Genomic DNA, 24,988 nt, shown 5'->3' with positions numbered 1-24,988 from the left:
GGAGGAATTATTCTATTCTCGACGTTTATCTCGCCCGAAACGACTTCAGTGGTTAACTTATTCAGGACTTGCTTGCGCGGATATCTGGATTAATCATCCAACAAATCATCTTTGGTGTCCTTATCCAATTCTTAAAAAATTGTAATCTTCTACTCCGTCGAGGGTAATGACTTTAGAAAGCCGCAACACAATAGATACCGTGCTCGTTATTTATTGGTAAATTATTCAATCGTTTCGATAATTTAGGTCTTTCGCGTCTTTTATTTTTAACGAAATACAGTAAGGTCTCTATAAATGCACAAATATCTCCACCATAAATGCACTGAAGCCATCCTGAGCAGTGTAACATGATCCGGGACAGGGTTATAATACCCATTGAGGGGTCCACGAATTCGATCGCTAAACAGTATAAACATGATCTGGAATCGGATTACCCGGTGAGACAATTTAATCTTCTACTACTATCTACGACTATCTTCTGATTAAAATGATACCAAATACGACGTAATTCGCAACAGTTGTAACAACTCATTATGTATCATATATTGTAGAACACTAACTTAAAAAAAAAAAAAAAATGCATTGTAAATATCGTCCGAATTATATCGTGTTTGGTCTCATTTTAATCAGAAGAATGTCAGGAATATGATGGTAAGGGTTTTACAACAAAAAAGTTAATAATAAAAAAGTTTCACCGTTGCATTAAATTATCTCACCGACGTAGCCTGGTATTTTCGCTCCGTCCTCTTCCTTTATTCGCTGTTCTTCTCTACGTTCGAAGCTCGTCGGCAAATATCAGAGAATATACAAAGTCTACCATAAATGCACTAGTTCAGTCCCGAGTTCGTGCATTTATGGGGACTTTAGAGATGTTGCAGAATATTTCTTATTAACCTTCACAGTGTTTTTTCATTGCTATTTTTGCGCATATTTTGCTTAAATAATTGTTTTCTTCGATTAAAATAGTATGGAAGCGATGTGTCCCAAAGTATCATCACTACATATACGTCTTTGTTACCTTTAGCTGAAATTGTCAGAATGTCAGAATTGTCAGAAGTTTCCTTTGAGGAAACAATTTCCATTCCCAAACTCTTCGAGGACCATTTGCCAAGGGTGAAATAATAGGGCGAGATAATATTCTTTTTCCATCCTCGCGTTCTTTGTTTCTCCGTTCGGAAATTTCCAAGGGAGTGTTCTTCCCCCCGTAATTTTCCCGTGTCGGGTCCCCTCGAAAGGGGTGGGAAAACATTTTCCATCCTGGCTCGGTGGTTTTCAGCGTTTCGTAGGGCCGCGAGGCGAGTCGCAATTACATAATTCACCGTCGCATCAGGATCTTGATAAAATACAAAGTACGATTACACCCCGCCTGCCGCATAAGTTCCTGCTGGCAGATATTACTTTCCGTGGCGTATTCTCTTCTTTGAACTTCTCCCTTCCGTAGCGATATACAGAGTGGGACCATTCAAATGCCAACGCTTTACTCAAAAATGAGAAAAATTCTCGTCTAAATAATAATTTCAAAGATAAGTTATGGAACACAGAGTCTACCCGTCAACTTATCCCACAATTTTCTAGGTATTTCCGGTAGTGAAATTAAAAAATGTTTTAGACAAATGTTTAGTAGTTCTTGGTGACTTATATGTTCGCACAGTTTTAAATATGAAAAAGTAGACCCTGTATACTCGATTCTGTTTATTTTAAGTTAAATGGAAAAGTTAAATGGAACACGCAGTTACAATTAAACGTGAGCGATACGACTTCGTTTAAAACAATAAAATCCTAAAACCTTTTTCGCAAAAACCTGTCTAATCGTATTTTATCGTTAAAATTATAATTGCTATTGTACATGTAGTATTATCGTTTATTTGTCGATTTAAACGTAGTCGATCTTTTATTCGTTATTTGAAATTTGTATTTACGCGAGCATTTTGTCAATCCTTGTACGTACATAGGTATTATCCACTTAAACCATCCACCCTGTATGCACGAGGTAGCAGAGCAAGTCGATCCCCGGCTAGATTGCGGTTTTCCACGTAGTTGAAACTTTAATCGGAGTTACAATGCTTCCTCGTGGAGATCGATCCGAATTTTGCGCCAACGCCAACCCCTCCCACTTTCTCTTTGTCCCTTTTATACATGGTTCTCCGGCGATTGTAGCGACGAAACTGTCTAAATGTGCCCACGTATGGCAATAATGTTTATTTACGAGCACCCAGAACTGTACCGACGGCGATATTTTTCCCTGTCGCGACGGAAATGCAGTTGCCGTGGAAATTGATTTCGCTGAAAGCTTCGCTTACTTTTCGATGCGACAGTTATGCTCCGTCACAGTGTATCTCAAACCGTGGATCGCCAATCCGTCCAAGGTCCGCTAGTTTTCGTAATTAAAATTTTATATTCGAGTCAACATAAATTGTTTCGTGTTATCGTGGCCCTATTACAATAGGACGTAGATATTAAGTTTTAATTGTTCCAATCAATAGATATTAAAATGTAGAAAAATACCTCACGATTACTTATTTAAATTTTATTTTAATTATTGTTATAATAATTTGAAACTTTAAATGCATTAAATATGTATATCTCCGAATTAATTGAATATTTACAATGCGTATAGTATCATTCAGTCTTCGATTAAATCGATCATCGATTAGTTTATAGCCAAAATGTACATTTAATGTCACAATTTTTTATTTATGTACTTTGGCCTACTAAACTTGAAAATCGCAAGAAACAAATTTTCTATGGATAGATTTTTTTTATATGATTTTTTTAATTCTTTTTTTCGATTTTTTCTGACATACGTTCACTATTTTAGGTCATGTCTCGAGTTAGAAACGTCCGATTGCGTCGCGCAAGGCGTCATTTTAAAGGTAATCGAATTTCCAACAATTGCTTTTCACATTATTTTTCAATCGGTTCAATAGTTTAAGTGTTACAAGCTAATATATATGAGAAACTTTGATTTTTTCGGTTAAAATAAAACACGAATATTTCTTCCATCGCCATGAAAAAATAGAAATTATCAAATTATGTACAATTTTTTTTTTTATTTTGTAAACTAGTGATATTAATTAGAATCACGGTTGAGAATAAGTATTCATCAAACACAGTAATCGTGAGAAATTTTTCTATATCGTTATATCTGTTAGTTGAAATAGCTAAAAATTCATTTTTGACAATAGTTAACATTACATTAATTATTAACAATGTTTGCTCAAGCAATAACCGAGGCTATGACCTTGCTGTAATATTACACCGCACGGACAGCGGTAGATGCTTTTTCTAAAAATATTCAAAATCATTACTAACCAATAGCTAACTAGTTTGTGATTTCAATCACCAATCAATTACGTTTCTTTTGAGTAGTTTCGTGTGCGGACGGCCTTACAGTTTCCAGAATATTGAATATGTTCAATTGGTATATTTTAAATAAAGTACACATGATTGTAATTAAACATAACTGAAAGTGTCATGTACGCCACGTTGCCAGACATATTTTATTATTAAAAACAAAACTCAGAAACCTCTGTTAGAAAACCCTTTACTTCATATTCTTTCCAAGTAACGCCTGCTGTGAATTTTTTTTACTAAATCTCTGTATGTACGTCATATTTTGGTTTGCTTTCTCGTACTAATTCAAAAGAAAACTTCAAGAAAACATGCATTTTTTAAAATATTTCTCTAGCATAAATTTATTCCATATAACCACTAACAAAATTTGCTAGACTTGCGATGTTCCTTTATGGGGGACATCCGAGTGCAAAGGGTTAAAACGTCTTCCATAATTTCTTCTCATCGAGTAATGGTAATTTGTAATTGATTTACCATAATAAAGTTTAACACGTTCTATTCCGAGTTATAATATTTTCACCTGAAGAAAAATGGCCTCGGAATTGGAAGTTGCAACCGATTGTACGAATCATTCAAAGTTATACTTTGCAGAAGTTTGCGAAACTTCCCTCGATATTCCACTTCCTTTGGAATCCTTATCAGTTTCCTCGATTCGCATTCCGCCAACACGAAATCTAAATTTCAAATGGAATCTTATTTCGTGAGCGAAACTTTCTACTTCTTTTCGCGCAGCTAGGCGAATCCCTTTGAACTTTATTCCTCTTTCCGGCACGGAATTGTTCCGTGAATTCAATCCGACGCGAAACTACGATTTTCCTTTGGCAACATTTCATTCCACTTATTCTCGCTTAGACGCAGACTGATTTGAAAGAAACATTCCGCGGTAGAGAGTCAAAATACGGAAAACCTTTTTAATAATTTTCGGATGCGGACTAGGGTTGTCCTCTTGAATCGTAACAAGTATCATGACAAGTATCATAAGTATGACAATTTATTTCCATCCGACGCCAAGTCTACTGTTTTCGCATACACGGTTGTATATTTCTTTTAACGACAAGTTTTTCCACGTCGATAATTACATAAGCGTTCGAAGCTTATCGGTTAGTCTTTACATTCGTTAGGTTTTATGTGCGTAACAAATGTTTTTCATACATTGTTGATTTAATATTTAACTTGGTAGTATTCTCAGTATTCGAATTGATATAGTTAAAATTGAAAAATTCGAGAACTCATTTTAAATTGTACGATCCATCATCTGTATGTCAACGAAGGTAGACAAAACTAAAATTTGTCAAAGTAAAATTTTCCTTAAGGGGTCAAGTCTAGTCAGCGGGGTGAAAAAATGGGCATTTTAAATCATTTTGTTTACAGTAATTTAATATATTTCATAAAACAAATAATACTAAGTTATTATGTAATGTTTTAACTTTATTCGAGAAAAATTTCAAAACAAAATATTTATAGTAAACAGAGTTATTGCCTTATTTGTTGGACCCCGTTCCGCAAGTAGAGCATTGCGGTGCCAATCATAACTTTTTATTGGTTCATCTAAAACCAATCTAACAAACGCAAAACATTAGATTAATAGTTGATCTAGTAATTAATCGAAGCCCTTCATTCTTTTTTTTAAATTAACAAAATAGCGGCCTCTGATCATTTGCTTATGCATTTGCAAGGAAAAATGTGTATCGTTTATAAAAATTGAAGCTTTAATCAAAACGGAAAATCCTTCGATCAATAATTAATATTTTATACCTAGAATAAAGTGTGTGATTTTCATTCAAATCCGTCGAGTGGTTTTTGAATTACAGTGGTCACCGACTATGAAAATACATTTTCGAAAAAAAACAGGTTTAAAGTTTTACTCCGGTTACCTTCTATGGAGAGTCAGAGAGCCTTTTATAATTTTAGGATATCTCGAAAACTATTCATCGGATTAATTTGAAATTTGCAGACTTATTTTCAAGATGTTATATAATATTTTAAAAGAAAAAGAAACCGATTCTTTGAAAATCCTGACTATACCTAACCCTTCAATTACTCTATATTTAAGTGGTAGAAACTAGAAACGTTAAAAGTTTGCTTTAACACGTATTATAACGTGAATTATCTTACAAATTACGCATCTTGTGTTACGAATCGGCCTGTATTTCAGCGAGATTAAGCGGAATTAATACTTACCCGAAGGAAATTCCAGTTTATTACCCTGTTTTCGTGGTTTTTAGATGCACAGTACAATACAGGACAGAACAGTACTCTTATAAAGCTTTGCTATAGCTTTTTTTAATCCTCTTGCATAAATCTGTTATTTATCAAACTCCGCCGAGTTTTTCTCCACTGTTCCATTCTCTATCTCCTCCTTTTAACGTCGCCAGGCTTTAAGTCTATTATTCGACGCACAGTAGCGATTCTGTTAAACGTCCAATTTTATCGTTTCTCGGTGGAAAATCGATTTACAGCATGGTATGCAAAAATATGCAAAATATTTACAGACGGCTTGTATCGGTATCATATTTACGATATATCATTTACGAGGCGAACTCGACGTTTTGTTGGCTTTTTACGGCACCTTTGCGCATCCGCCTCGCGTAAGAGTATCGATATTCGATATCGCTACCTGCCGATAACTGCGTTTCAATAATACGAGTAGTGCATAAAAATGTCGTAAACGAATTACGAGTCGTAGCTCCTCCCGAACATTTATTCTCCTCGATTAGTCGATTGTTATCAACTATCAACCTTTGCGCGTGTTTTCTTATTATGCACTTACGACTTTATAGCTGCAAGCGTGTTCAAGCTTCATAATTTACTATACATTTTTTATCCAGAACCGTTAATCTCCTGATATTAATTAGAAGCCGCAAGTTTACTTAAGAGTTCTCCAAGAGATAGGAATCTCTATCCTGCTATTAATTACAACCTCCGTTTTATTTTTTACGTTATCTTTCACGACCTAGCAACGTCCAATATCCATAATGTAACGTGTGCTTTTGCTCTCGTCAAGTGTCTAATCTTTTCATTCGTGCTGTAGCCTTCTTTCTTCTTTCGTACGTGGTTGTTATCGATAAACGGTAAGATTACTATACTGAAACTTATTGGAGTATCTTGTACAAAGTTTGATAATGAATGGTCGCACTTTTGTGTCCATTGGTTGCAGGAGGAAGCTGATGTTTTTCTTTTTTGTTGTGTCGGATAGGTATGGATTAAAGATCACGGTTTTGAACGGGTATTAAAATACACGGTTACACGGAACACGTATTGAAATACGGGTACTGAAATACGCTGACACCTGGATGTCTAAATACACGGATATCTAGGTACATATACGTGCATTGAAATACACGGATGCAGTATTCAATTAGTTTTATATACAAACTTTTATGTAAAAAAAGCTTTCATTCTAAAATAACGATCCTTATTAATTTTGAAAAAATTGATAAGCAATAAAACAAATAAATATAAAAATATAAACATAAGAAGAATAAATATAGCAGAATAAATTTGTTAGTGTAATTAGTAAAGCTTTATTTATTAATTAAAATAACTGTCCAAATCAATGTGCGTACCCGTGTATTAAAAATACACGGATTAAAACACGGATCCATTAATTACCCGGGTATTTCGATACACGTGAAGTAGGGATCTCTAGTTTGGATTAATTTAGAACGACCAATTTCAGTTCTTGATAGTTTTGCTGCGAGGCGAAGCTGTTCTCTTCCATTCCGCTGTCCGTAGGGATGTCAGTGTGATTTTCACTTCTTGTGGTTGGTCATCGTTCATGTTTTTTCCCTCAAACAGAGAGCAGTTTAATCCCAGTTCACTGTCAGGCAAATTTAAAGCGTTTTGCCTTGGGCGCCATGATTTAATACAGATATGAAATCTAGATTATTATTTTGATAATATAAAGTGGTATTAACACTTTGCACTCGAGGCCTTTTTTCTGGTATCTATCAGCAACTCGAGATGCTTTCTTAGCATTCTATTGTTACGAATGCTAAGCCCTCACGAAATGAGCTCAGAGAAATGTTTATATCCGTTAAATCATTTTTTTGTTTAAATATCAGCTTATAAGGGATGATGAGACGAAACTTTTTTATATGTACAATTTATTCATAGGACATTTAGTTTTGAAAATAATAAGTTTGTTGGAAAAATTGAATTTCAGGTAAAAGGTCTAAGGCGACTACGTGATCTCAGGAAAAAGGTCGCTTAAGTTTTTAATTTTTATTTTTGAAACTAAACGTCCTATGAATAAACATTAAATATAAAAAAGTTCCGTCTTATCATCCCCTACAAGCTGATATTCATTTAACCCTTTGCACTCGAGGCCTTTTTTCCTGGTATCTATCAGCAACTCGAGATGCTTTCTTAGCATTCTATTGCCACGAGTGCTAAGATTATATCGACTTCGAAGATGAGATCTCTAATTTGAGATTCGAGAATCAGGTCACCTTTGGCTCAACGTTTGTCAACGACAATCATTTTATTGACACTTCGAGTCCCAAAGAAATTAAACCTGAAGGAAACTTAGTGGTGACTCTCACTCAACTCTCGAGTGCAAAGTGTTAAATTTGTTGTTTTAAAAAGAAAATATACGATCTTTTACAATAATTTGTGACTCAAAATGCTATAAACTGATCCTTCGAGTAATTGCAATCAATTTGAAGTACGAGACACCTCGTAGTTGCCAGCGAATGGGTTAACATTCCACGATTCATCGCGAACGTTGATTTCCCACGGCACGGTATTATTATCGGTCGCATTTGTTCCGTCTTATCTCTTTAATAATCGTAGCCGTGCAAAAACACGGATACATTTAAATTCGATAATTCGACAAAAGGAAATTCAGTGGCCGTCCATGGGCGGCGTTTATTGTATCGAGTCAATATTTCACCGCCTTCTTTCCGGCCTGGCGCGCGGCGTTTCGCTACCGCCACGGTAAAAATATCGGTTTTCGATACCAGATAGTACACCGACCCGACTACATTGTTAGTCGCGGGAATTAAACTGTACGCGAATACACGAATAAAAATAAAAAGCAGTCTGTTCACCTGAACGCGCGTTCATTAACGACCGTTGCGTTATTAATCAATTAACGCGCAAGCAGAACGCGCTGACGCTTCCGTTTGATCGTAATTGCAATTCAATTACGCTATTAACTCGATACAAACACTTTACAAGCGCAACGACCCATCCCTTTTCCTTTAAAATTACGAACGATCGAATTAGATCCGTGATTCGATGAAACGTCGTAAGTTTATTAGAATTGCATGCCGTTTAGATAGCTCGTACGACTTTCATAATGTACCTATATTTAATTCGACGTAAATGGAGTTTTATCGCAACCCGTGTCTTTAATTCGCAATATAGAATGTACCTGCTTTAATTCAATGGGGATACATTTTAATCCATAGTTTTGAATCCTTCGATTCTGGGTAATCTCCATTGTTTTAGAGATAATACAGGGTGTCCCAAAAATGTTGTAACTTCTCGAAAAGGGGGATTCAGGAGGTGATTTGAAACAACTTTTTCCTTAGCGAAAATGTTGTCCGAGGCTTCGTTAAGGAGATATTAACAAAAAATTGATTTTCAATCTTTGTTGAAATGAAAGAAATCAATTATTTTATATCTTTAACAATGCCCTAAAGTTTATGAAACACAAATAAAATAAGTTAAAAGTTATTAAATATAAGGTGATGTTTATATTTAAGTATTGTCGTTAACGCTCAACCGTTCAATTTCGTAATATTTTTGTGTGTGTTCAAACTCCTCGTACACAGCTAGAGCTGCATGCAAAATTATCAAAAAATTTCCTTATATAGCTTTTTATACACTGTATCGATCACAAAATTTTAAATATTTTAAATATGTGTAATAATTATTTTCAAGTTTACTAATTGACCAGCATATTAGCTCGATTTTTAATGACAAAAGTAAATTTCCGATGCGCAATTTAATATGTTTGCCTGATTATGTCTGAACGAGACTAGGATAAATTTTTTCCTCAAAGTATCTTTAAAATGAAGGAACAAACCCCGTTTGCCTATTTTTGTTTATTGAAAAGATATTAATAATATAATACTATATGTATTTTCATGTAGACAGTTATCTATGTGAATCTGTTGTAAAAAATCTGTCTTGATAAAGTTCATTGCATGTGTTAATAACACTGTATAGTTAATAAAAAATTGTTATTAACAAATAAATATATTTAATGCTAAAGTAGAATCTATGCTACTTGATGAGCGAAATACATAAATTGTTGGAATCCGTACTAATGTAGGTTAAAATTATTGTTCTAACTTTTATTAAATTTAACCTACTAATGTAGATTAAAATTATTGTTCTAACTTTTATTAAATTTAACCTACTAATCTAGGTTAAAATTATTATTCTATTATTCTAACATCGATCATTTGTATTAAATTTAGTTTAAAAAAGTTAATCGAGCATGGCGATAATCCACGTTATCGGTCGAGGTCCGTGGTGACGTTTGAGAAATACTAATGTGGGTTAAAATTATTACTTTAATTATTAGCAGAGTGAAAGGGCCAAAAAGTGTTTGACGCAGCACCAGCTGATTCGTACATTACGCGCGAGCTAATCCATCTTCTGGCTTGTTCATTTTCTACCTCGTTACCGACTTTTATTTAACGAGCAGCGGCCTGTCACGCTTCCCTCTTGTCTCTCATTTTCGCGTGACGATTTATCGCGCGAAATCTACCACCGTATTCAAGGAGGACGGACTCACGGATCTCCGTTCACGCGCGTCCATTATCGACAATCTTCCAGTTTGTAGTTGTACACGGCCATGATTTCATTTTATCTTCCCCACGATCATTGCCCAACAACCCGCCAATTACATTGTAATTTAACCCACCAATTTACAATGAATATATAAATACACGTAATACAACTCCCGCTTAGTTTAACAAGGATCTAGGCAAATTTTTCATTTTATTAATCAAACTTCTCCTTGTTTAATAAAATGATAAAATATGCGAAAAGTTTTTGCATACCAAAGACGTTTTGAATTCACATTCAAATTCTATACTTAAATTTTACAACGAGGAATTATTTATTTACAAATGCTGTTTCATATTATGTATTTTTTATAAGATGAATATTATCTAATAACACTCATAAATAATAACACTTTCTTATATATAATACTTAATAATAACTGATAAATAATAACACTTTGATGATTTTTGTCCTTTAAACTGAATCATCGCTACTAAAAAACTGACTAGCATCTGTTAATGATATCATCATTTTGTAAAAAGTTAATCCACATCGGTGCCCTTTAATTGGGTATCTGCCGATATCGATACTAAACGATTTGAGTATTTACTTTCTATACTCATTGTTTGTACACGTTTAATTATTCGAAGACAGTAATTTAAAAATTTTGTTAATTGTCTCGGAAAATCAAATAATTCGCAGAGGTATCTAATAAGTAGACTGCGGAACTTTATGCAAAATAAAATCTTCGCGAACGTCCCTACAAAAATTTAACATAAATAGGAATTTATCTTTTTCTGCAAATATTATAACATGAACTTTACTTTCAATCTTTTTTATATTCTTGCATATTGTTTGCGTTTTGTAGTTTCTTACACATTCAAATTTCCTATAAATTTCCTATAAAAGATCCGCAGTCTAATAATAAGAAGTAATGCTTGGTTAAATACTCAAGGATGCGTCCTAACGATATTCAGATTTTATGATACAAAGAATTACAAATTGTTCTTTTGTTTGAGAAGGCAAGTGGAAATTTGTATTCCGAAAATGCTGTAATGAATTGACCATACCTAATTCGTTAAACGGATTCAGCTTTAAGTTGAAAAGCTGGAAAACACGTTAAATAAAACGCTTCTCATAGTTGCTGTAAAATTGCGTTTCTAGGGACTGCTTCCTTGCCCTGTGTCACGGATTCCATTAAACTCGGTTCCGAAGCGGGAACCGGGTCAGTTTGTAGTAGTTCTACTTGCTCTACGAATCAATATCGCGGATGTGCCGTTAATCTTCCGTTCCCGACACATTTTAATCGCGAAACAACCCCTTATTTGCACAAAAATTACAAATTTAAATGAGACGAAAAAATTGCTTCCATATAAACGCTTGCGTCCGTGGCAAATTAAAAGGCGCGGAGAGCTTTTACGGCAAGTAATTTAAAAGTATAAAAGGCGGAGTAAAATACGCGTCCAACGGAATGAAAAAGTCGAATCGGATAGAGAAACAAATTTTCGTCCCGGTCGTAACAATAGAAAGTTAATTCCGTTCTTTCGTTGAGCTTTTGCTCCGAGTTGCTCTGAATGGAATCGATCCAACGCGATACTTACAATTATAACCGTTTTCGAGTTATAATATTTGTACCGCTCTCGAGCTACGAAATCGTTTTTTTTTAACGTTATTCAGTTTTAGGAAAAGTAGAAGGTACTTGATGACGAGAAAGCCGAATAGAGAAAGTAAAAGTCTTAGATATACAGAATAGCACTCCAATTCTTTCGTCGCATTTATTTTCTTCTGCAAAGGTAAAGTTAATGGTTGTTAAAATTTCAACCAATTTGTACTTCCCGCTATTAACACTTTATCTGCCGGGCTATTTAGAAACAGTCTTTAATGAAAGAAAGAATTTTCTACAGTGGCATATGCCAATCTAGGCTGACAATAATTCCTCCATAATGTTACTGAGTACATTCAAAGCCAAGTCTGTTTCCAAACACTGATCATTGTAAGTAGACAATCATCGACACTGTAAATAAATTCGAATAGCTAAATACTGCAATTAAAAAGTCTAAAAATAGGCTCCCGGTAAATAAAGTGTTAAGTTTATTATTTCATGCTTGGCACTAATTGTCTTTGCTTTGTTTTGTTTTCTGAACTAATTTAAGGAATTAAGGAATTAAGCAATTTAAGGAATAACGTACAAATGTACCATGTGGACTGTAGATTCGCTCTATACATTCTAATTAAACCAATTTGTAATCCAACATACGAGTTCCAACATCGAGTTTTTCACTTTCACCACCCAGCACTGCCCAAAGTTATCAAAGGTAAGCGTTGAGAATGAATTGTTTGTTCCAGTTAAAGCTGGTACCGTTATCGATAAAACGGTTGGAAAACGTATTTCTTTCGATTCCGCCGAAAAGAATTTTTGTCTCTCGGTTACGGGACCGCGTTAACTCGCCTCTTCAGCATTTTATTCCTGGCTTATTTTATCGGCGTTTATTACCCTCATTTCGCGAACGATATCCATTACTCTCCGTTCAAAAGGGATTCACGAAATGAAAATGTTCTCTTTGGCCCGGTTGCTCGCCGGGCGTCGTTCGTCCCGAACCCGTTCGTTTTATTTTTCGGCGCGAATAGTTTTTTTTCTCTTTTTTGAAATTGCAGCAAATCGATTCTCGCGACGGTCCTCGTTCGACCAATCCAATTCACGTGGACGCTTAATCGGGTATAAATTGAGCAATCTCTTTAATTACGGCCCCGTAATTCGATGAAACAAGCCTTCATTTCACGCGGATTTACATATTCCTCCGAGATACTTTGTAGGGCTACTGCTTGGGAATCACGATTTCTGGTTCGATATGCTCACATTTTGCGCCCTTATTTATGCAAATCTACGTTTTATGACTGATGACGATCTTCGCGGAAGTTACGCCTGCTGCGAGTAACTTGAATAATTTGTAATTAATTAACAACGCTACCCCGACTGCAAAATGAAATTTTGCCCATCTCTAGTAGAATTCTGCAGTCTGATATTCTCATCGATGACAGGATCGAAGGGACGAAGTCACGTTCAGAATGTAGCGAAATATGTAAACGTGTATTCTTGAACGTTTCTTTGCACGATTTAAAATTTATTTCTTCTTTAAGATTTTAAATTTGTATAAGATTTCTTAATTCCTTGACGACGAAGTTCGCAAAGATAAAACTCGTACAAGTTTTGTCCAATGAACTTAATTGGTGATCCGTACAATGGAAATGATTGAATATACATATGTAGGATACGGAATCGACGGATTATGTGTAAGTGCAGTAGTTCTTTGCTTTAAATGAGATCAAGAATATATTTAATATAGATGGATAATAGAGTATTGTCTCGAAATAAGCAACTGTTTTCCGCCTCGAAATAAGCAACTCGCTATTCCCATCTTTCTGTTTGAAGTCGGCCGTCAAGTGAGAGATCCGAAAAGAATTCGAATTTACTAGTGCTAAAATGAGAAAACATGTTATGTTCTATCCTTCTCCAAAGAACAACACCTGTGCTCAAGCAATAATTTTATAGTTTGTATGTGACACCAGGACAAAGCCGAAATAATACCAATCATAATATCAACCACAGAAGTCATACCCCACAACATCCACTAACACATTAAAGCAATGGAACTACACCCAAACACATACATATGTACAATTACAGACATCAGTCATTATTGATACATGCTCAATTATGCGGAAATTTCTAAGCACACAATAATAATAATTATCATACAGTTATAAAGACAACACGCTTGATCAAGGTCCGCGTGGATATCCATTACTAACCAGACATAACGTCTGAGAAAAGAAAAAACATAATAATAATAACAATAATAATAATAATAATAATAAATAATAATGTGATGTAATCATGCTTGTCGTTTAATGGTGTTAATCTTTCTTATTCAGGAAAGTTATTACATATAAATATAAAAAATTACGACTGTACCAAGTGCTTTGACACTTTTAAGATTTTTCAAAAACTGGAGATAATCGATTCGTCCAGTCTAGGGTTCATATACATATACAGTATGTACCACGAAATCCTAGACAGCCAATTATTTCGTAACCTATTAAAGATACGAAAAAAGTTTCTGATATGAAATTGAATGGCAAGAGGGGTCCGATTTATTGGCCGTAATAATTTTTTTTTATCATTATTGTTTACAGAGATATGAAAGTTACGTTTGGTTTTTCAAATGGGATTATATACTTTTTGTTTGATCAATAGATAGTACGTTTCAAGACGAATTCAGCAAGCTTAATGTAAACACCCTTTTACAAATTGTTTTTAAGATATTACGCGTAAAAGTTTACTGATTTTCGGTACAAGAAAATCTGCGAGACCAGGAAGCACTAAATTCTACATAATAGTTTTTTCACATTATTAACGCGTGTTGCAACGTTCCTACAGATACTCCTGTAAAAGTAGAAAAACAATTTCTAAAACGAATAATAAATTGTATACTAAATGATGGAAGGCACGTGGAAGGGATTCCAAAATAAAATATTATTTTTATCTCAAATTAATTTATATTTTTATATTTTTTTCTCCTAAAAATCCTTTAGCTTTATCCGTTAGCTTTATTTCATTACTAAAACATGGGCGACATTTTTCTGCATGCCGTAAAGCTAACGGTTGTGAAAAAAACTATTATGTAGAATTTAGGTCTGCCGTTCCTACCGCAGTCTCTTCGTATCGGTTTCAAGAGGCACGGTTTAACCCGTAGCATTTTAAGTGCGGTCGAGAGTCAAGACCCCCTACTGTGCTTCCTGATCTCGTAGATTTTCTTGTACCGAAAATCAGTAAACTTTTACGCGTAATATCTTAAAAACAATTTGTAAAAGGGTGTTTACATTAAGCTTGCTGAATTCGTCTTGAAACGTACTATCTATTGATCAAACAAAAAGTATATAATCCCATTTGAAAAATCAAACGTAATTTTCATATCTCTGTAAACAATAATGATAAAAAAAATTGTTACGGCCAATAAATCGGACCCCTCTTGCCATTCAATTTCATATAAAAAACTTTTTTCGTATCTTTAATAGGTTACGAAATAATCGACTGTCCAGGATTTCGTGGGACATACTGTATATACTATTGCTTATCAATTCCAGAGTGGGGCGTTGTTGCTACACAGCGCCCCACTGCTTCAGGAAAATAAATCTGTGCGCATCGAGAAATGTTTAGGTAAATTTTGCCGGTCCCAAAAATCGTGAAAGTGGGCCCTGTAACTGTCGTTACACGGGAAAAATCGTTGGAAGCTACCGAGGACACAATAACCCCAACCACCGTTTTCAACCGTTTATTGCTGGTGTCTCTGGGTCACTGGGTAGTGGGTACACGCATTTCCACACAGCCGCACCACCATCGTCACCACCGGTGGTTGCAATAAATTTCCTAAATTTACGAACGACCAAGGTCAGCCATAAACCGACCACTCGGTAGCAGGCCGGTAAATCGGCATGGGAAAGTCGGGACAAGTTTTGCATTTCGAAATGGTCGAAACCGGCGCTGCTCTCACCAATTTTAACGATCCTGACGAAGAAAATTGTAAACGGGATATTTATAGACATCTCCCCCTTGTACTTTTATTGACTTGGAAAGGGCAATGTTCGAAAATTACTATTTTCGGTGCTCACCGTAATTTTTACATAACGTCCATTTGTATATCTCAAATAATTGGGCAACAGTTACTTATACAAGGTGAGTCACTTAACGTTACCACCTCAAATATCTTAAGAATAAAGTTGAATGGTTCAATGAAGCTCACACGATCTCAAAAACATTTTTGTTTTTGTCATTTTTTTAAAAAGATATAAAAATCACCATTTTTTAAAATAAAACCACCCTTTTTCAAATACCTACAATGATAATCTTTTTATTAGGAATTCAACAACCATAATTAGTCAAGGTCATTCAAGGTCACTTGCTTATTTCGAGACAATACTGTAAATTGCAGCGTAATTGAGTAGAGAATGTTTGAAAACATTCAATAACATTGAAGGACCTTAGTATGTTTACTACAAGCCTCACTTGTGATAAATGTATTCTGCCACATTATATTTTTGCTTTAAAAAATTCAAAGTTACAGTTAAAGGCTGAACAAATATATAATAAAAATTTGTAGGCTCTGTGATTTTTCATTTCGCTATCAAAAATTCCGAAAAAACAGTAAAAAAAGACGCCCGTCACGCAGGATGACCCCCTTAAAGCAATCAGCCAGCACTTACAGTGGGTGTAGAATGTATTCGTACACCGATCAATTGTCCAAAAAACTTTTGTGTGAAATTGTAGTTTCTTAACTTCTTTTTTTATAATCAATGATATTTTACATATTCTCGGAAGTCTCTAAGATAGATATAGTCCAAACAACATTTACTAGTTAATATAATTTGTGAAATTAACAAAAAAATGTGAAAAGTGGGTAAAAGTGTAGAAGCAATAAGTATTTGTACGATTCTTATGACGAACCATTTATAGTAGAGTTTGTAACGTAAACACATTGGTTTATTGTTCCGTACGAGTTAGAAAACATCAAATTTCCAGTAAATTACTTTAAAAAAAGGCACTAATAGAAGAATGGAAGAAGATCCCACTTCTTATTAACTTCTAACTAATAATTTAGTTAATTTAATGCTTAGATCAAAGTTATAATAGTTATAAAATCAAAAGGAAATCCCACGAAGGAAGTATTATATACTTATAAATTAATGTACATTTCTTTTTTTTTTAATCAAGTGTTAAAAATTAAACAGTTGTGCGAATACTTATTGCTTCAACATTTCTATCGATTAATTGTTTTTTTCTTGTTAATTTTGCAACTTACGTAAATAGCTATTTCTTTTTGTAATCTATCTATTCTAGAGATTTCCGAGAATATGTAGAATGTCATTGTTTATCAAAAATAATTTAATAAATTACAATTTTACATAGTTTTTTTGGAAATTGATCGGTGTACGAATACTTTCTACACCCACTTATGCGACCCTTGTAACAAACACCTCGCATCGCGTAAAGGTTGTCCGTGATCTTCCCAATCCTTTCTGTCCGAGTTACTCTTTCGTCTCGTTCCGAGTCGTTGCGAGACGTCGAGAAACGGTTCGACGCTTATTCGCGAGGGGCGTTTAATTCGTAAATGCGCTGGTTAACGAACGGCTCGAATTAGCAGCCGGTGGAGCGCAGTTTTATGGAAAATCGAGGGTAATTAAACGTTCACCGGCAGCACGAGTCAACGCACTGTACAATTATGCTGCAAACAAGCGTTATGTTCCGGGAGAAACTCGTAACGAGCACTCACCGATTACAAAGTGCCGCATTACGGTGACCGGAGCCGGTTAATGTAAGCGCCTGCTTTTTATACGTTTCAATTTTGGAAATGAGCGGGCCGACGTTGTTGCCAGGAAGTGCTGACAGCCTCGAAGAATCTCGTTAACCCTTTTGACGGATATTTTTTTCCTTTTTCTCGGGGGAATGTGTTCGGCACTCGCACGCACACGCTCAGTTTTCACGTTCTTGGAATTCTTATTGCAGTTCATGCAACCCGTCGTCGCTCCTCCTCGCTCTACGACTATATTAAACGATCCTTCCGCGTGTCGTTCAGCTTGGCTGAGACTCATTAATGCAAACTGCTACTCTGTGCTCCGATGTATTAATTCTGTTTCGTGTTAGTCGACCGAAATTGGCTTAAAAAAGGCATCTTGTCTGGTTTCCTGAGTGCATCCTTCACGTTCGCGATCTGTATCGAGACGGGACAATATCTTCATTGCTAGATATACAGGGAGTTCCGTAACTGGTGGTATAAACGAGCAGAGAGTGATTTTTACATGAAAAATTGAATCGAAAATGTAGAATAAAATTTTATCATATGATGCTTTATTTTCGAAAGGATAAGTTTTGAAAATTTACTATCTTACCGTTCCGAGTAGGGGAGTACTTCCGTGCTTCTTGCAATATTTATAAACATTATCAACATGGCGATATCTCTTACATAGATTTTACTTTTTTCTTATGCTTACGATCTATAATGAAATCTGTCGAGCTGAATCTGGTAAAAGTGCACGCATACTCGACAAATTTTCAAACTTATTTTTTTCGAAAATAAAGCGTCATACGGAAAAATTTTATTGTACATTTTCGATTCAATTTTTTACGTAGAATCACTCCCTGCTTGTACCACCAGATACACGGGATACCCTGTATATTTTTGTTCTAAACGTTAGTCATAGAATTCTGGAATTGAGAATAAAAATGTATTTACTGGAAGAAATACGTAAGGTTCAAGCGAAATTTGTTACGGCAAAGCAAAGCAAGCTAAGCGAATTTATTTTACGATATTCACGAAGAATTTTTTCGTTTCAGGACATGACGATGAACTGTGGGGGTGATAGAGGAGGGTTGGAGGACCTCGTCGATCTGGCAACCGACGTCGCGGATTCATCTCCGACAATTCGAGGTAATTAAACTTTCCATTCTTCTCGTTCCCCTAGCGATGAGCCTATTCTTGAAAGATTCAAATCACGGTCCCTTCGTTTAAACCGAGAAGTTATTCGAGGGGTGAATCGAGGTGAGATCGAGTTCGTATTTTCGCGAGACTATTCAGCAATTTCAAGACGTTATTTTGTCGAGTCAAATAAGAGAGAAAATGAAACGAATTATCTGACCTGTTGGTAGTATAAACATTAACTATTAATTAATCCTTTGACTGCGGGACGATTCTTGCTAGAAATTCTAAGAGGCGTAGAGGTATGAATTTTAAATAAATATCAGCTGATAGGGGATGATAAGACGGAACTTTTTTATATTTACTGTTTATTCATAGAACGTTTAGTTTCAAAAATAAAAATTGAAAACTTAAAAGTCCTTTTTCCTGAGATAACGTAGTAGCCTGATCCTGTTGCAGTCGTTATAAAGAAAACAAAAACAACAGTGAAATAATCGAATTTTAAAAGAATATTTTATAAAGAATGATTAAACGAGACTATTCTATATATTCAGTTTATTCAAAGGATGTTTAGTTTTAAAAATAAAAATTAAAAACTTAAGAGACCTTTTTCCTGAGATCGCGTAGTGGCCTAATCCTGTTGCTGTTGTCTTAAAGAAAACAAAAACAACAGTCGAACAATTGAATTAAAAAAAATATCTTATAAAGAATGATTAAACGAGACTATTTTATATTTACAGTTTATTCAAAAGTAGTCGAATATTCAGAGATAAAAATTGAGAACTTAGACCTTTTTCCTGAAATTCAATTTTTACAACGAACTTATTATTTTCAAAACTAAATGTCCTATGAATAAACTGTAAATATAAAAAAGTTTCGTCTCATCATCCCTCATAAGCTGATATTTAAACAAAAAATGATTTAACGGATATAAACATTTCTCTGCGCTCATTTCTTAAGATATTTCATATGCACGCAACGGGTATATCAAAGGGTTAATACAAGTCAGAGTTGCGTAAACCTTATTCGCGAGTACCGAATACAAATTTTTCATACATTCGTAAAGTAGCTGTTTACGTGTCATTTTTTAATTTATTCGTAAAATAGGATCCATTAGTAGATCTTAAACCGAGAAAATCAACGAACGAAACTCACCCTGTACGCATAACGTAATTTATACTCATCGCGATTTCTTTAATGCATTCTTTAATGCGTTTTTTACATTCTAGTTGCGAAAGAACTAATTAACCCAAAGCATCATCTTTCAAAGTTCTCCAAAAATTTCAATTCCGCGTCGTTGCAAGTCCAACAATTGGAATTGAAACGCTCGCAGCGATATCCTCGATTCCATTTCCTTCGAAACTACCCTCTTGTTTCGCAGACTGTTTTCCACGAAACTAGTGTACTGGCACGTTTTATTCGGCCGTTAATTAGATCGCCAGGAGGGGACCGGTAATTAAGAGAACGTCCGCGTGTAACGAGAGAGAATAACACTGTCTAGATAGGGTTGTTCGGCTGGCGTGGGGTTGCCACTCGGAAATTGTTAAGGTAAATAAACGTTTGGCTGTGGGGGAGGGGGTGGGGAAATTGGCAGAAATCCAATTAACCCCGAAACAAAGGGGAATATTTTCTCCCTAATATCCCCGAGACGGAATAATTATTTACAGCCGCAAGAAAACTCTTTGTCACTTTGCGCTTCCTCTCAATGGAAAAACTGCTCGCAGGTCGCTAGCGCATTGTAAACGTGTCATTAAAACGCTTCGTCCCGAGGCTGCGACTTGCTTGCTAAATTGTATCCAGGGAAAGGGAATAACCGCAAGGCAGAAAGTCACCCTTGTTCGGTCGAGAAATAGGGGAGGATAAAATGCCCGTGAAAACGTGTCTTTTCTTTTCTTTCCCAACCCCGTTCCGATACATAATTTCTTTTCATCGAGAAATCATTGTACATACACGTCTTGAATTTATATCTTTGTCTATTAGTTCTGTAAATTTTAATTGCAAATTAAGTAGAATTGTAACAACCGTTTTATTAAAAAGATTTTTCGAGAACCGCTTTCAGGGTTAACTAGAATTCCTTTATTCTGATTTATTCGAATAAAAACTTACAAAATATTTTTCTCCTATCAAAGTAATGTCTGCTTTTAGGTACACGATGAGAATGAATCTCAGACAATTTTTTGAATATGAACAAATTTAATGGACCATTTAAAGATATTCTCTTCTCAAGATTTGATTAGAGTTTTACTTGGATTTGTCCAGCGAAACTGAATTATCAACGTTAACTCTGACCGCGGGACGATTTTTGCTGGACAAATTAATTCTTAAAAAATATTTCCTTATAAAGTGTGACACGACGAAACCTTTTTATATTTACAGTTTATTCATCCGACGTTCAGTTTCAATAATAAAAATTGAAAACTTAAGTCCTTTTTTCCGAAATTCAATTAGATTTTAAAATATAAATCGCTGTAACTTGGCCGAATGTCATCGAAAATTTTCCAAATTGTGTACAGATCCGTAGTAGGATTCAGCGATACTACTAATTCATCAAAATGCCGAAAATCCATTACATTTTATAAATATTCAATTGCAAATGAGTAACTGCCAGAAACAAAATTCGGGCCCTAGACGGATTAAATTCCACCATCTTGCAAATATAATTTGAATTAATTATTCCAGCTTTGAAATCAATAAAACACACTAAGCATGTACGAGGTACTTAGGCGGATACTTTTGCGGGTAACTGTAGATAAGAATTCTGCTCATCACTGGCCACCAAGGATGCTCGGAGCAAGTCGCTCGAGTCCAAACCCATCGCCCGCACCGGTAACGACTTCTATTAAAAAGCGTACGCTGTCTCGCATCGATGCAAACCAAGGCCCAAAGTAATCACCGCTCGAGCCAATTAGAGACACTTAGGAGCTTCAGTTTCAATCTCCTTCGGGCTTGCGAATTATCGATCGGGGAGGATCTCCCGCTACGCGCGGAGCCAATTAAACGCGATTCCAGACGACTCGATGGAATCTAAAAGGAGAACGAGGATGCCGGCCACCTTGTCCACCAGGGAAACCAAAGTCGAAGGGACAGCGTGATCGATACCATCGATCGTTTCGATCGCGTGACCGAAAATTTGCCGTTGGCCCTCGGACTCGGAAATCGCAGTCGCCTTTGCCGGATAAAAGACAGCCACCGAGCAGAAGGACCGAGTAATTAGAGGCGATTACAGGACGCGTTTAAGCGAACGGAATGAATCGCGAAAGGGGAACTGGTTGATTATAAAGTGGTAAACCTTGGGATATGTAGTTTGTCGAGGAGTCATCGCACGATTCCGAGGGACATAATTACACGGTTCTTGGACGATCTCGCCTGACGGCTGAGATAGTCGAGCTGAGAATCCGCTCGACCAAAAAATTACTGTCCCTTTTTATCTCTCTCATCGTGGTATATACCTTTTGACAGCTCGAGAACGTGGAAGCTGTCGTTGGCAAATCCTGTCGCTCCAAATATATCTCTGCTACTCAGGATTATTAACGAAGTCGACGTTTATGGTTGATTTCATGAAAATATTTAGCAAATATTTCTACGGTATAGTCGCTTGTAGTTAAGAGTTTAAAACATTTCATGATCGTGGTTGTCGAGGAACGTTTTCGTTCATTTATTTTGCAATCTTTTGTTAATAACATATTTATTATTCTTCTTACTAAGAAATAGTAAAGCGTATGCAAAGATGCTTTAATCGAAACGGTAGTTACGAACAAGAAACAAAGATTCTTACGTGGCGTAAAATATTCAACCCCTATCGCTACTTTCTTTCATTGATCATCGGTCAACGCGAGGAACAAGAGTTAGACCGATCGCACACGGGCGCAACCGATCAGTTCCAAACCACTCTGAAACTAGTTGCATGCAACCGTGGATCTAGGTAAAACAAAGATAGTGGAGTAGGTAAAACAAAGAGCGCAAACGGTTTGCAACACTAATTTCAAATCGGTTGCGCCGTGTGCGATCGGCCTTACACTTGACGCGACGCGGTGACTGGAAGGCAAATTTATCCGAGTCGATTCTTTCGAGGACTCCGCCAGTCACCGCAACTACATATTTGGAAACGCTTCGCTGCTCGACAGACGAGTTACTTTCGGCCGTTTCTCTTGGGAAATCATGCAGCTTCGGGGGAAGAAGTTCGGGCCGTTCGAACGACCCTGCTTCTTTCTTCGCGCTTTTCTAACTCTGATAACCGTTGGCTCTACGGAATGGAATTTGTACAATCGGTCGCAAAAATCTACATATACACACATACATGCGTTAAAAATACGAATTTCGACCTTTCCATAGTTATCGACTCTTTGTATTCGGTTGTTCCCTTCGACAGGACATCCTAAGTCGAGCATAACTTTGTTAACGATTACGCAAGATAAACGTACATGAGATACGTATTTTTAAAAGTGCATGTTTGCTTGAAGTTTTCCATTATACCGATAATTAAACCTTTATTTACTGGCGGGACTTATAAGCCTCGTCAATGTTCTCATGGTATTGTATTAACTCTTTGCACTCGAGAGGTGACTCTCGGTCACCATTAGGTTTAACGCAGTAAATCAACCAGCAATAATGTTTAAGTTTAATTTCAACGCAACTCGAAGAAAAGAAGGCCTCGAGTGCAAAGGGTTAATAATAAAATAATCGTTCGTCATTTTCTTGATGGAGCATTAAATAGTCGCAAGTATGCACAGATTTTAACAGAAATGTTGCCACTATTATTAGAATATCATCCATTGATCGTTAGACAATCGGTATCCCTCGAATTATTATATTACTTAATTGCTAAACAGAAGATTTCGAGATCGATGGATCTGGCCGATCGGGGAATATTACATTAAATGGCCGGCACAATCTTCCTATTTAATACCCATGGATTTTTATTTAGGGGGAAAGTTAAAACAGCAAGTATACAGTGAAATGCCTACAACCAGATATTTTTTTTTTCTTTTTTTATTTAATTAAGCAATTACAATTAATTCTCATACAGTGGTATGGTTTGTAAGTTTCAGTTACTTACATTCTAGAATTTACTATTTAGTGCGATTACAATATGCGAGTCTGTATTTAGTTAATTAAATCTATTGCAAAGTTCTAACAACCAGATATGAAGGAGCTTGCATTCCATTTGATCCAAATCAAGTTCATCGTGTAGTTATTTCTACAGAACGTTCTATAAAATGCATCCAAGTTAAAGGTCATCATTTTAAACACTTGTTGTAGCAATAAATACGCAAGTAAGAAAATGAATGAAATATTTCAAGAGCGAATTATTTAAGTAGCTTGTTTTAAATGTCTCACCCTGTATATACATATGTATCCATCGCATCTTTTTGTATAATGCATTTCTTATGAAAGGATTAAAATCATACGTAGAAGTGACAAAGCCAAGTAACTCGAAATTGCGTTCAATCACGTTCAACCACTTTCATCCGCTGAATCTCAGCGTCCTCTTGAACGCGGAGTGTGTCGCAACGCGGCCGCGGCCGTTTCGATTCGATTCCATCGCGAGTACGCGAGTCGCTCGGTGCTATTTCCGTGCCACTTCCATCGCCGCGAATTATATCCCCAACAACCCACAATGATTATTAGTAACCTTCTCCCGTCCGGCCACTCGTAATAAAACTTATTTATACAATTCATGGGCCTGCCAAGCAGTAAACGTCGGCGTCGCCTCGAACTTCAACTCCGCGGCTTTATTTCCGGTGCATAAATAACGAGGCCGTGCACCATCCGTGGTTGAGACGTTCGGTTAAACGCGGAGACGGGTGAAATCCTAGGCTTCGAATAAATCTGAAGTTCGCCGATACGTTCGTCTCGTTACTGGCAATGAAAGGGTGGACTTACTTGCGAAACAAGCGACAAATGAAACTCCTACGTTGGATATCAAAACGCCATTTACAGACTATCTCAGCGACTTTAAAATTCAAACATGGAATTCCACTAACATCTTAATCAAAGAACAAGGCAATTTAAGGGTAAAGAGTACGTCCGATCTTTCCATAAGGATGATGGAAAACCATGGTTCCAAATGGCGGCAATAGAGCCCGCTCTAATCATTATAACCTAAACAATTCGTTAGCCAGAGTGAGATTTATTTTAGACAGTGCTTGCGAATGTGGCGTTGAAAATCAAGATCATGTCATTCGGCAATGTCCAAAATATGAAAATGAACATGCTACACTCATAACAGCTCTTCACCGTCGCAAATACTACCTCCCGACTTGTATGAGGTGTTTCCTATGTTGTCCAAATATTAAAGGTCTGCTGATTATATTCGAGTTTATTAAGCGATGCGCAATAAAAATTTAATTTAATTTAAATTTAAATTAAATTACGAGACAAATGTATATATTTATTTATTGCTTTTAAACCGAATATGG

At 35.9% G+C, this 24,988-nt stretch overlaps 1 protein-coding gene across 3 annotated transcripts in view; it reads left to right on the top strand.

Annotated features, from left to right (window-relative positions):
• LOC128890062 (uncharacterized) overlaps positions 1–24,988 on the top strand; it is a 48,912-nt gene that overhangs the window by 6,442 nt on the left and 17,482 nt on the right. For 2 of the 3 annotated variants that reach the window (XM_054148249.1, XM_054148250.1), the window contains exon 2: positions 18,488–18,581. In XM_054148249.1, the coding sequence (XP_054004224.1) occupies positions 18,488–18,581 (94 nt within the window). Of the gene's footprint in view, positions 1–6,655; positions 6,672–18,487; positions 18,582–24,988 lie in introns of those variants that run through there. The other variant, XM_054148251.1, reaches the window with a different exon arrangement.

The sequence above is a fragment of the Hylaeus anthracinus genome, unplaced genomic scaffold (assembly GCF_026225885.1).
Source record: "Hylaeus anthracinus isolate JK02 unplaced genomic scaffold, UHH_iyHylAnth1.0_haploid 12000, whole genome shotgun sequence".
Taxonomy (NCBI): domain Eukaryota; kingdom Metazoa; phylum Arthropoda; class Insecta; order Hymenoptera; family Colletidae; genus Hylaeus; species Hylaeus anthracinus.
This window is presented reverse-complemented; position numbering and strand designations above follow the sequence as displayed.